General features: G+C 37.9%; 1 protein-coding gene across 4 annotated transcripts in view; it reads right to left on the bottom strand.

The window, feature by feature from the left end:
• Window positions 1–2,262: 2,262 nt before the first annotated feature.
• The window catches only part of pnisr (PNN-interacting serine/arginine-rich protein), a 35,422-nt gene continuing 24,906 nt past the window's right edge, over window positions 2,263–12,778 (bottom strand). For 2 of the 4 annotated variants that reach the window (XM_078212626.1, XM_078212627.1), the window contains exons 9-12: window positions 11,851–11,904; window positions 8,748–8,927; window positions 4,176–5,307; window positions 2,263–3,957 (exon numbers count right to left, since the gene is read on the bottom strand). In XM_078212626.1, coding sequence (XP_078068752.1) covers window positions 3,927–3,957; window positions 4,176–5,307; window positions 8,748–8,927; window positions 11,851–11,904 — 1,397 coding nt within the window. In that variant the 3' untranslated portion in view covers window positions 2,263–3,926. Of the gene's footprint in view, window positions 3,958–4,175; window positions 5,308–8,747; window positions 8,928–11,850; window positions 11,994–12,778 lie in introns of those variants that run through there. The other 2 variants (XR_013497760.1, XR_013497761.1) reach the window with 2 other exon arrangements.

Raw genomic sequence — 12,778 nt, 5'->3', positions numbered from 1 at the left:
TTGTAATTTTTAAGAATCTCAACACAAGGCATGATTTAAATAGAATATCTACTTTCTAAACAGGAGCAACTTGAGAAATCATTCCTTTGAACTAAAGATGCTTTTGTCCATTCTTAGTTATGTTGACAATTTCAGATGGTACTGGAATTTCATTTCATTGTGTAGATCAGAAATTGAGAAAAGCAATGTATAATAATCAGCGCAGTGGTGTGACCCTCGAAGGCTACTTTTTGCCTTTTAAAAAAATTGATTTGCCTTTTTAGAAATTCTTTCACTGAGTGTGGGCATCTCTGGCAAAGTCCATCCTTATTTGCTCTTGAACTGGATGACTTGTCACATCTCAGAGAGAGTGGTTGTCACATCTCAAAGTCAACCACGTTGCTGACATGTGCAGTCACATGTAGGCAAAATCAGGTAGAGATGGAAGGTTTCCTTCCCTCAAGGACATTTAGTGAACCAGATAGCTTTTTTTAAAAACAACAATTGATGGTTGTCATGGTCGCCATTACTAAACCTAGCTTTTTAATTCCAGATTTTTTATGAATTGAATTGAAATTCCACTAGCTGCCATGGTGATGTTTGAATTCATGTTCCCAGAACATTAGCTTGGGTTCTGGATTACTAGAATAGTGACATTACTACTACGCCATCATCTTCCCTGATACCTTTAGAATTAACTGCTCATTAGGAGTGATGGATATTTCCCCAATCTATTCTCGGTACATGAATGTTGGCCACAATACTCTACTTTGAGGAAAACACTGTGGTAAGCATTCGCCTGTTAGATTTAAGATTTCTAGGCTGGACTGATTGGACTAGAGGGAAATATTTTAGCCTAAGCTGCAATATATAAAATGCACAAGACAAACCAAGATGAATATTATCCAAGAATAAAACTGGTTAAATGATTGTATTTTAATTGTGGCCTTGATAAACAGCTCCTTTTGCAAAAGGTCAGAAGCCAAAATACAAACTATAATAAAAGCAAAATTTGTTAATTTGGAGTATTTGAAACTTTTGTAATCCACCCAGTTTCTGTTGAAATGAAGAAATCTGCTGAAAAGAATACCTCACAAAATCCTTTTGTCAGTTCCAAATCTTCAAGCACATATGTCAGAAAATGCTCAAGTGCTTTCAAATGGTATGTTTATTGGTCCACAATGACTGAATAAATTGTTTTTTTATACTGAATATTTTTATTGCATCAAATTCCACATTTTGTGAATTGCATTGCAATTTGTCAATTTTCAGATGGAAAATGCGAACTAACTTAGCATATACACAAACATCACACGCAAAGTAAATGTTTATTCAGATTCAGGACTCGAGTCTAATGTTATTCATAATTTAAATTTACAACTTAAATTCAAGACATTGCTCAGTATACCTGTACCCCAGATTTTAGTTGAGTATCAGGCTAGATGTACTCAAATCCTATTTGGCCTTTTCTACTTCATAATATTAAAAATTGGTCTGTTGACTCACCACGAGAATATCACAGGAGATCTGTCTCCCTTACAGTGGAACATACTATTATTTTGTGTTAGGCATTTTGAAGTTATGGATGTGACTGAAGCTTACAATTTCAGAGATGGCAGATACTACCCCTTTCAGAATAATTTGGATGTTACTCCATCAAATGTATGATTTTTTTTCAAAAGCATAAATTTAAGCACCTACCTGCAATGTCCTAAGCAGGGCGGACAACTCAAAGGATATATATTTTTAAACGATTTTCAATTTGTATATTTGAAAGGTTTCAATGGAAAGGGTCTGTCTTCGTGTGATGTGAAGTGCCTACATCTAAATTTTCATTCCTGTATCAGGTGAATAATTAGATTTATATTTTGTAAGTTGTAACATGTGCTGTGTTTCAAATGTTCTGATGTATGGTCCAACTGGAAACATTTAGCTATGTTTCACTTTCAAATACTGACCAATCCGAAATTCCTAAATTTTGTGTTCCCTTCGGGACAAGCATTGTCAGATGACAATTACAGCAATCAATGGCCCTCAAAGATGTGGAGATGGGTGTTGTAGCCAGTCTCAATGAGAGATTTGGTGATGAGAATATTGGAAACAGACGGAAGCTGTTCAAGAGGAGATTGCGATGTTGGCTGGAGTGCCAAAGGGAAAGCTGGTGTTGGGAAGATGGGGTTGGAGAGGGAAGAAAAGGGATCAGGGTTTTAAAACAAAATTCCTTCCCCCAAGGGCAAGAGGTGTGCTGTCCTCCCAAGAGGAAGAGGGCAGTATTTTGTTTGGGGGGGGGGGGGCATATGATGGAGATGGTTTCTGTCATGCAGGGAGGTATGGGTATTAAGAGGAAGTGATTAGACATAACATCAGGAGGTAATGGGAAATTTGAGGAGGGTAGCCATGAGTTGAAGTATTAGAGAAAAAAATAGGTGAAGTTTCAGAAGTGTAGTTTTTTTCAATGGTAAGACAGTTAAGTGAAGATAATTATCTTTCTCCCTTGCATCAGAATTTGTAATTATTTCAATGAATAAATCCTAGAAATGTAAGTCCAAAGATGTGCAGGTTAGGTGGATTGGACCTGCTAAATTGCCCCTCGGCATCCAAAGATGTGTAGGTTAGGGGGCACAGTAAGAAGTCTCACAACACCAGGTTAAAGTCCAACAGGTTTATTTGGTAGCACGAGCTTTCGGAGCACTGCTCCTTCATCAGGTGAGTCTCACCTGATGAAGAAGCAGCGGCCCGAAAGCTCATGCTACCAAATTAACCTGTTGGACTTTAACCTGGTGTCATGAGACATCTTACTGTGCCCATCCCAGTTCAACGCTGGCATTTCCACATCTAGGTTAGGGGGATTAGCAGGGTAAATATGTGGGGTTATGGGGATAGGGCCTGAGTAAGATGCTGTGTCAGAAAATTGGTGCAGACTTGATAGGCTAAATGGCCTCCTTCTGCACTGTAAGGGTTTTATGTATACTTTTTCTTTCATATGTATCACTTTTACATTAAACTAAACCACAATATTATAATCAATATATACATCATCTTCCATTATTACTTTTATCCTGCAGCTACCAATTTTAACCAGTCCACACCTTGTTTATATTGCTCGACTCCGCCAGATATTCCCCTGCATGCATGTTTAAAATTTAAATGATAACTTGGGCACAACCGGTGTACTGAAAATATTTAAATCATGTATAGGTAGCTAAGTGCCGAGGAAGCCTAAAGGAGCCTCTGTTTTGAATAAAATTTGACACTATACTGAAATTGTTCGCCGTACACTACAAGCCCCAGGGCAAGACTTTGTCTTCCAGCAGGTTTCACACGGTGTCTTTGAGAATTGTAATAAAACTTTAATTTTACTGCTAAGTGGAAATTGTTTGAAGGAAGGCTAAACTTAAAGTGTTCTTGATTCACTGCTTTTCAGGTGTTGATCCTTCCTACTGTTGTACCAACTGAGGTTATTCATGAAGGCCACGCCTTCTCAACCTTGCCCCTCGCCTGAAGTGTGATGTTCCTCAAGTTAAAACGCCAATAGCCAGCTCTGCCCCTCAAAGGTGAGAGCAGCCAATGTTCATCTGAGACTATGATGTCTTTACCTTTTATTGTTCATACCCATACCTTATTTGCTCAAATATCAGCAGTAAACAATGGGAAATGTTTAACAAAACCAATTTGAAAAGTTTATTGACAGCAAACTACAGTTAGTGTAAGTTTTATGTTAAAATGTTACAACTGAAAGCAAACTGTTTTTACAGTGTGAATAATCTCAGAAGAATGCAATACAAATAAAACCTTTAAGTACTGAACTATAGACAGCACTTAGAAAAAATTTACACCTATATACATATAAACACCTACACAGTTGTCACGTATGTCTCTATAATGAGACAAGCCTCCAAAACTCATGGAATTTCTGATCTGGCAAGGTTGCCACATATTTTTCCCCCTTAATGCTTACGATTATTGGGCGTCCTCGACCTGTAGAAGAAAGGAGAAAAAAAAAGGAAATTAATAACATGCAAGATTGCACTCTAATCACTAGCTAAATTAATTGAAAATATAGTATTTCAATTTAAGAGATTAATCGTATAGATAAAATAGAACACTGAACAGACCAATATGTCGGTACCATTTTAACATTACTGGCCTTATAACTTTACAAAAAATAAAGAGAAATTGTATAAAATGTGTACTACCTTGATCGTGACTTAGACTTGTGTTTGCGGCTTGCCTTCTTACCAGACCTTTGAGATTTTTCCACTGATCTTGAGCGACTGCGTTTCGATTTCTTTGCTTTCTTCTCTCTGTTGCTATCTGGAGAACGTGAGCTGCTCCTTGCACTAGATTCTGTGTCTGAACGTTTTTTACCATCTTTTGTAGATCCTTTCTTGCTGGACTTGCTATCCTGCCTGGAATATTGCTGTGGCAGTTTACTGGAGCTACTGCGTGAGTAAGTCCGCTCTGATTCCCTTTTTCGCTTCAGCTTACTCTCATCCTGACTGCTGGACTTACTGCTGTCTTTATCCTCCTTTTGCTTATCCTTTCTCTGTTTGTCTTTCTTTTTGTCCTGATCCTTCTCTTTGTCCCTTTTCTTTTCCTCTCTCTTTTTAACTCGCTCTACACTTCCGCTCCTAATCTTTTTCCTTTCCCTGTCTTTACTATTTCCCCTTTGTCTGATTCTACCTCTGCTATGGCTCCTTCGCCTTTCAGGACTCCTACGTCTTTCCTTGCTCCTACTGCGACTGACATGTTTGACATCACTCTTGCTTCTACTTCTTTGCCTATCTCCACTTCTCCTGTTTCGGGACCCACTGCGATGTCTCCGCCTCTCCCTTTCCCAACTTCCATTTCTGCTGTTTCTCCTAAGTCTATCACGGCTTCTACTCCTCTCCCTTCGATGCCTACGAGAGTAACTCTGGCTTCTGCTACTACGTCTGGTTTTACGGGAAGGGGACCTGCTACGGCTCCATTTTTTCTTTCTCTTGGGAGAAAAGGAATAGGAAGAGCTACTACTGCTTTCTGTGCTGCTGCTGGAAGTTGAGCTCCTGGATCTACTACTGCTGCTAGTGGTGCCACTGGTGCTGCTACTCCCACTACTACTGCTGGAGGAACTTCTGTTTCTTGAAGCTTTCTCCTTTGAATTTTTCTCACTGGAGCTTTTACTCATTTCTGAGTTGGGTTCAGTTTCACTCTGAGTTCTTTTCTTTTCAGTAACAGTTTCACACTCTTTTTCTTTCCCTTCCTGTTTCACTGCACTGCCACCATGTTCTTTAATCTGTTCCTTAATATCCACCTCCCTGAAAAACTTGCCCTCTTGATGTTTTACATCTGGAAAACAAAAATAAAAATGAACTGAAAATGATCTGGAGAAGTTATGAGTTTCAATGAGCCTTTTGTTTTAGTTATGTAAAAACGCAATGAAGAATGAACATGGAAAACCAAATTAGGTGGAAACAAATCTTGACTGCGTGTTTAGGATTTATCCAATGAGGCAACCATGCAAAAAAGAGCCATTTTCAAGTTTTCAGCCCACAAAATTCAATCAGAACAAAGCGGCAAATTGTGAAATAAATGCAACCGAGACAAAGTTGCTTGGCCAGTTTGGGCATCCTGGTGTTAAAGGAAAATTATAGGGATTTTAAATAAATTAAAACAAAAAATGCATTTACAAAAAGAAAAATACAAACTGTGAGCACATTTTGAATGTCAAGCAGTACAGCACCTTCTCAAAATGTTCCATTGCTATTTCCTATATAGACCATTCGTATGGTAAGATGCATCATTCCATTGGCTCGATTTAGTGTTTTTAGGTAATGAGATTTAAATCAGTATTTTACCTGCAGGTACACAGGCTACTAATCAACATTTCTGACTTAACTAGAAAACATCTATTGAAATAAACACATAATCTTGGAATCATACCGTGTCATGTTTTTCTTTAAAAACATTGTAGTTGGATGGGTTGGCAGGGACTTAAAAAGTCTCTAATGTTCAATGGGTAACTGCACCTTTAACTAGGATAGTGATGCAATGGAGAATACTTGACCTGAATCAACACTTGACATGAGACATGGTGGGAAAAAGTCAAAATTCTTGCTCCTATTTGCTACACCATTCTTGGTTTAAATATGCATCTAGTTGAAAGATAGATAGGATTGAGCACTCAATTTTTAGACTCACTCATGAAATATGGTCACTTAAATGCATTAAATAAAACTACAGTATGATACAACATAGGATGACAATAACCCATAATGCCTATATGAGCCGTTTGAAAGAGCTATCCAATTAGCCTCACTCCCCTGCAAACTTTTACCTTTCAAACACCCAATTCCCTATTGAAAGTTATTGTGGAATCTGCTTTCACCATCCTGTCAGGTAATACATTCTAGCTCATTGACAAAAAAAAAACATTTTTCTCTTGTAGTCATTATTTCTTTTGTCATTACCTTAAGTTGGTGTCCTCTGGTTACTGGCCCCTCTGATACTGAAAACAACCCTTCTTATTTACTCTATAAAAACTTTTAAGGATTTTGAATGCCTCTGTCAAATCTCCTCTTAACCATCTCTACTCAAAAGGATAACCTCTGTTTTTCTAGTCACCCACAAAGTCTTTCATCCCTGGAGGGAGATTGTAGGCATTCAAAGCTCAACCCAAGACCTACACTTTCAGGAGATGATGAGGGGCATTAACCAAAGGGAATAAGACCTAAACTCTGGATTTAGAATCTACAAGATCATCAGGGAAAAAACATAATTTATTAGCATTTTCCCTCCCATTGAGTTCTTAAGTCAGGCAATAAAGACAGGAGCATTGTGCAATGCAGAACGTATGCTCTCAACAAAGACTCAGGAGTATATTATAAAAGGCAGCCCTGTTGCTTCTCTGCAGATTGGCATGGAGCTATAAATCCTCCCCAAGGTTAAATAATTAGCTTACTTTGCCCACCCAGATCCTTGCTCACTGTAGTTCTCTGTCTCACCTGCATACACTCAGTGAAGTTACATATTGATGATGGTCCATCAACATTTTTGCTCCTATTGTATGTACTTAAGCTACCATGTGTTGTTCATGGCCATTATCTCCACAGTGGTTAGCACTGCTGCCTCACAGCGCCAGGGACCCTGTTCGATTCCCGGCTTGGGTCACTGTCTGTGCGGAGTCTTAACTTTCTCCCCATGCCTGCGTGGGTTTGCTCTGGGTGCTCCAGTTTCCTCCCACAGTCTGACAGACGTGGTTAGATGCATAGGCCGTGCTAAATTCTCCCTCAGTGTACCCAAACAGGCGCCAGAGTGTGGTGACTAGGAGATTTTCACAGTAACTTCATTGCAGTGTTACCGTAAGCCTACTTGTGACACTAATAAACTTTGAACTTTAAAATGTTTTAGTGTATTCCAGCTGAGCATACTAGGTATGCCAGAGGATTTGCTGTTTTGTAAGGATGGGAAAATAATGAAATATATCTTAATAGTCAAAACTTATCAGCATTTAAGTTAAAATATAGAATGAGATTTTAATTTGTACACGAAGAGTAAACTTTTGTCAGTATGTCCTAGAAATACAATAACTTAAATACATTTAATTGATATTAGAAACAGAAAGTAAAGCTGCATAAAAAAGACGTCGCATTATTGTGAAGTGACTGGAGCTAGATCGCATCACTAAAGTTTCAAATGCTTACTACTTGTGAAAGTTAGTTTGAGAGATGTATTTATTTGTAGAAATAAAACAAAAAACAGTCTGCAGGCAGGTAGTATTTGTGAGGAATTGAAAAAAGGTTAGGTTACTATCTCAGAATAGTTGAAATTGGATCTGAAACGTTGATCTAACCCAATTTGCTTTTTGGTCAAGTTAACAGATTTGTCTGGTTATCCCATCATGGAGAGGTGCGGTTGCCAGGGTTGTGCTTGAATCTGTTAGGCAGTTAACTCACTATGAACAGCTGTTAGGACTGGAGTAACTCTTTTATCACTGGGCTGGAAGAGCCAATCCTTTGTATTTGCAGTGTAAACTATTTTTGTATTTATCAGCTCAATGCTGGAAATTCAGAAGGAAGTGTGAATGGGAGATTCAATAACCAAAGAGGGTTGAAGATTAAGTTGATGATATAAAGTTGTTAGGTCTGATGGTGGAAGACTTGAGACACAATCAGTCCTAATTTGGGAGTGGTTCCAAAACATAAATGTGTTGGGTGAATCGACCCACAAGGGCCTGGGTGGATAGAATGGTTCTGGCATAAAAATGAAAAACGAGTTGGACAGGATGAAAGGCTGTTTGGAAACTGGCTGTACAGTTTCAGCAACTGTGCCAGACGCAATAGAACCAAATCAAAAATGAGAAAATAAAGCAAAATGGCAGGCAAACAGCATAAGTAGCTCAACAGCACCAGCTGTTGTGGCCAATGGGCTACAAAGCTTTATAATACAGAAGTATGATAGGAGAGACATATACTGTGAAAAGCTTGGCTCTGTAAATGGTTCAGAGTACATAGACCAGGTAAGTATTGGGTTCAATTCTTGAGTTAGCTGGATCGCACTAAGTGAGCAGCAGTGGCATTGCAACTGCCTTCACTATTCCAAAGTTCATGGGGTCGAGAAGAACATCGACACCAGTCAGGTACTGAATAATGCACCAATAGGCCAATCTTGGTAAAAAAAAACCCTCAGGAGGGGAAAAGGAAAAGCTAGGGATACAGGTAAATATTGGAGAACACCCCATTAACAAGTCTGAGTCAAAAACATAACCTCCCCTCAAACAGCAGTCATACCTTCTATTTGTTTCTCCTGCTGCTGTTGTAGTAGCAGCTGCAATTCCCTTTCCTTGCGTCTAAAGGCATCTTGTTTTTGTCTGATTCTACGGTGTAGTTCTTCATCATCGGTGTCAGAGGACTCAGAGGCTCTCTCACTTCTCTCATCTTCACTGTCAGAGCCATACCCGCCCAGTCCACCTGCACATAAAAACCCCAGTTTCTTTCACAGTGGAAAGAACATACTTTCTAGCAGATTTTTAATTTAGTTCATTACGCATGCTTGCTTTCATCCGTCCAAGTTCTTTGCTGAATTACTGAAACTATTTACATATTTGAATATCAAATATTTAAACACCAATTTTAAAATACTTTCCGCAGTATTATTCAGATAAAGTTCAACATAAGCTTTCAGTACTAAGCTATTAACAGCAATTTAAATCTGTGCTATCAAAGCTTAAATTGAAGACAATTTCACACAAGATTTCTTAAAATCAACCCAATATGACCCTGGAGGGCAAGGTTAAAGTACAGTGATGTATTTATGAGCACCACAAGTTCTGAATTGAGAAACTTTTGTAATTTTGATAACATTTAAAATATGCTAATATGGGACACTGCTAATAGCTTGATTCACCAACAGCTGGTTCTGAGCCTTGCAGACCAGGAAGGTGAGTCTCAATCCTTGATCTATATACACTTTGCTGACCTAAGCTGCAGCAGTGGAGCCTGGCAAATATTTTGTGGAAGTAGGAAGGAAAAAAAAAGCTTCCATTTTTGTTCTTCATCACGAGTCCTAATTCCTCTGAAAAAATACATGAGTCCAAGGTCAGTCTTATGGATTCATTTTATATTGCTGAAAAGAGACATTTTGCCAAACCTTTTTATCTTGGACTCATCAGAACAAATGCAAGAATGCCAAATTTCAAATGATCACAACAATTTATATTACAGGCGAAAAGAGTGCTGATTGATTGGCAGGTTGACTCTGGTTGGCTGTGACGTTGCCATGGAGAAAGGACAGGTGAACCATGGGCACCCAAACAATTCAAAAAAGGCACAAGGCATGAACATATTCCTCTCGTTTGCAGAGAACAGGTCCCTGCTTATGAACGTATGTCGCTTGTAGCAAGCATAAATACACCAGATAATTAGCTCGACTGTTTATGTCAAATTGGTTATTAGTGCAGCTATTAGCATATTCGGGATTATCATCAAGTGAATCAACCAGCTTTCAAAATCCAAAATAAAATTTCTGTTAGATGTGATTCCGCGATTGGACACTTGCTGAACAACCCCGACTGTGTTAGTAGCTACAGAAACAACCAATTTAAGATAATCAGTCGAGCTCATAATGTGGCTCATTCACAAGCAGGAACCTGTTCTCTGCAAACAAAAAGGAAAATGTTCAAACCTTGCACTCTTTTGAATTACCTGGTAGCTTGAGGAGCCTATAATTTCCTGCTGCTTTCTCCATGGCTATGTCTTGGCCAGAGTCAATTTGCCAGCCAAACAGCTCCCATTTCTCCTATGGTATCAGCGATTGTGATTACTTGAAATTTGACATTCTTGCATTTGTCTTGATGTGTGCAAGATGGAAAATTGAGCAACATGCCTCTCTTTTCAGTAATATTCAAGTTCCATACTATCGAGCGATTGTTTGGATCCATTTTAATACTAATGTGGGCAACATACAGAAGGGGCAACCAGTTCCTGTGGAATTGCATCCAGGCACTAATCACCGGCCTACAGGTAGACAACTGACAAAGTAAACCATCAGCAGCTACCACAAAGCAATATTTTAAAATAAAATCATGTTCTACTTCAATTACCCATTTAAAATTTTAACAATTTTTCTTTGCAGCTTGGATAATCATTTGTGAAGTTGAGGATTCTTTTAAGTTTATCACATGTGGTGGTTTTTTGGAGCAAAAGAATTTTGGTAGGACAGGAAATGCGTGTTAAGTAAATTATCTTGGACATTTAAGACGGTGTACTTAAATACAGATGAATGGATTCAAAACCGTTATTGTAGTATTTAGTAATTCTCTGATATGAAGTCCAGCCTGTGTTTTATTGATGTAAGTAATTACTTTAACTTGAGGTGAGCAATAGCTGGTGATCATGGAGGGGGAAAGAAATACAAACAACCATGTAGTAAAACATGGAACATCACACTTTGCAATGCTGCAAAGTTACTGCATCCGAACACTCTGTGTTTGCTAAGAAATTGCAGACAAGAATCACTATAATACAGTACAAATTTAAAAAATAAATTGATAAAAAGTGACAAGTTGTTTACAGGCATGAAGAATCATTATAAAAATAATTAACAAAGGAGACAGTGCATAGTGACCATTCTGGCTATGACGTATGTGAGGTTTATTGCAGGAACAAATTCTAGATTCATTTTTGGGACTTAAAATGCTTTGGTTCTTTCGTAAAGGTTTTGCGGTTTTAACAAGTACTTAAAGCTATAATCACAAACGAGAAACTGAGTAGTTTCAATAATTTTACTCCATGAAAGCAAGTGTAGGCATGGTACTACGACCACTGCATTTATGAAAAAAGTGCCATTGCTACGTTATGTAAGAACAAATGTACCAATCTAGGTAAAGATAACTAGCTCCCAACTCCAATAGCTTTATTTGTTTGAATCCGATTTAGTGACAATGAGTTTCCAATTATTGGGTTCTCACTGATGTTATTTCTTTTCACCAGTTCCCAGTTGGAAACAGAAAATTGCCTGGACATTAAAATAGGCATTATGTCACTATAATAAATACTTTTGAGAACTGACATTGCCCTGTTGCACTGTGCAGAGAGGTAAAAGTTCTGGCTAGGAAAGGATGAAGCTCTGCAATGTCAGCAAGACAGCTTGGCACTAGTACTATACAAGCAACGTTCCATAAGTTTATGTAGTAATCTATAACTGGATGAAAAAACAAAATGTGAGCTAGAAATGCATAATTATCACCTGTACATGATTGAAAAGTACACGTTGATTGTTAAAACGTACATGGTGACGAATAAAAAGTACATAGGTACAGCACATGTACAAGCTTAAATTTTGGACAAATCCCCTTTCTCCCATTACCCGTTTTTCTTAAAGGATGCTACTTACCAAGTCCAGTTAGAGAAGCCAGTGCACTGGACTGTGCCAGCTGCTTTGCAGGAGCTTTGTATCACATCAACAACAGGAACAACATGTTAACACTTTTTCAAAGTCATGAGTTGCTATGGCATTGCAAAACTGTACTACTACAGCTGCTTTGCAAGGGAGAGAAGAAACATTATAAACAAAAAGATCCATTCAAGAGCACAGTGCTTCACATAACAGGCAAATTCTGTTTACAATTTTACATCACCTAAAGCAAAATCAGTTTGTATCTTTTCTTATAATACAATATCAATGAAGGAGGAACAAAGGATTTGGGTTTCATATATTTTTATCAAGTAAGGAGATGCAGTCAGCTTTTAAAAAATAAATCTGAATAATTTTCCTACATTTCTAAAAAACTAAACCTGAAAATAGTGAAATGCTGATATATTAAAAAAGGTGATACAGCTCAGTATGCATTCAACAGGCAATATTGATACTGGCTTGGCAGCAAATGAAAAATCTGAAAAGGTTGATTTCAGAATTCACGTTAATCCAAAATTATCCCAATTTTTGATTTGTAATTTCAGGTATTAGTATACATAGCCAAATTAAGCATACTGCATTTATAATCCAAGGAACACACAGAGGTCAGAGTCTGCTGTAGATATGAGGCTACAAATTGAATTGCTGCTCTAGAGACAGATCACAATAAATGCATACACTATTGCAGACACTGCTATAAGTTGTAATGACTGAAACCAAACAATTATTGATGGATAATAAAGCTGCACTCCTAAATCTGTTATATTCACAAGTATAGGGAAATATCCAATCCTCATTTCCTTATTGCAGCTATGAAAAAATGGTATAATAAAAGAAATTGCATTAATTCCTGAGCTACCTGTATAGTTACCTGGATTAGTATTACATACAAGAATAAAACTCCTGA

Source organism: Mustelus asterias, chromosome 5 (assembly GCF_964213995.1).
Source record: "Mustelus asterias chromosome 5, sMusAst1.hap1.1, whole genome shotgun sequence".
NCBI lineage: Eukaryota > Metazoa > Chordata > Chondrichthyes > Carcharhiniformes > Triakidae > Mustelus > Mustelus asterias.
The sequence above is the reverse complement of the archived record's forward strand: the minus strand, read 5'-3'. Positions and strand labels throughout refer to the sequence as shown.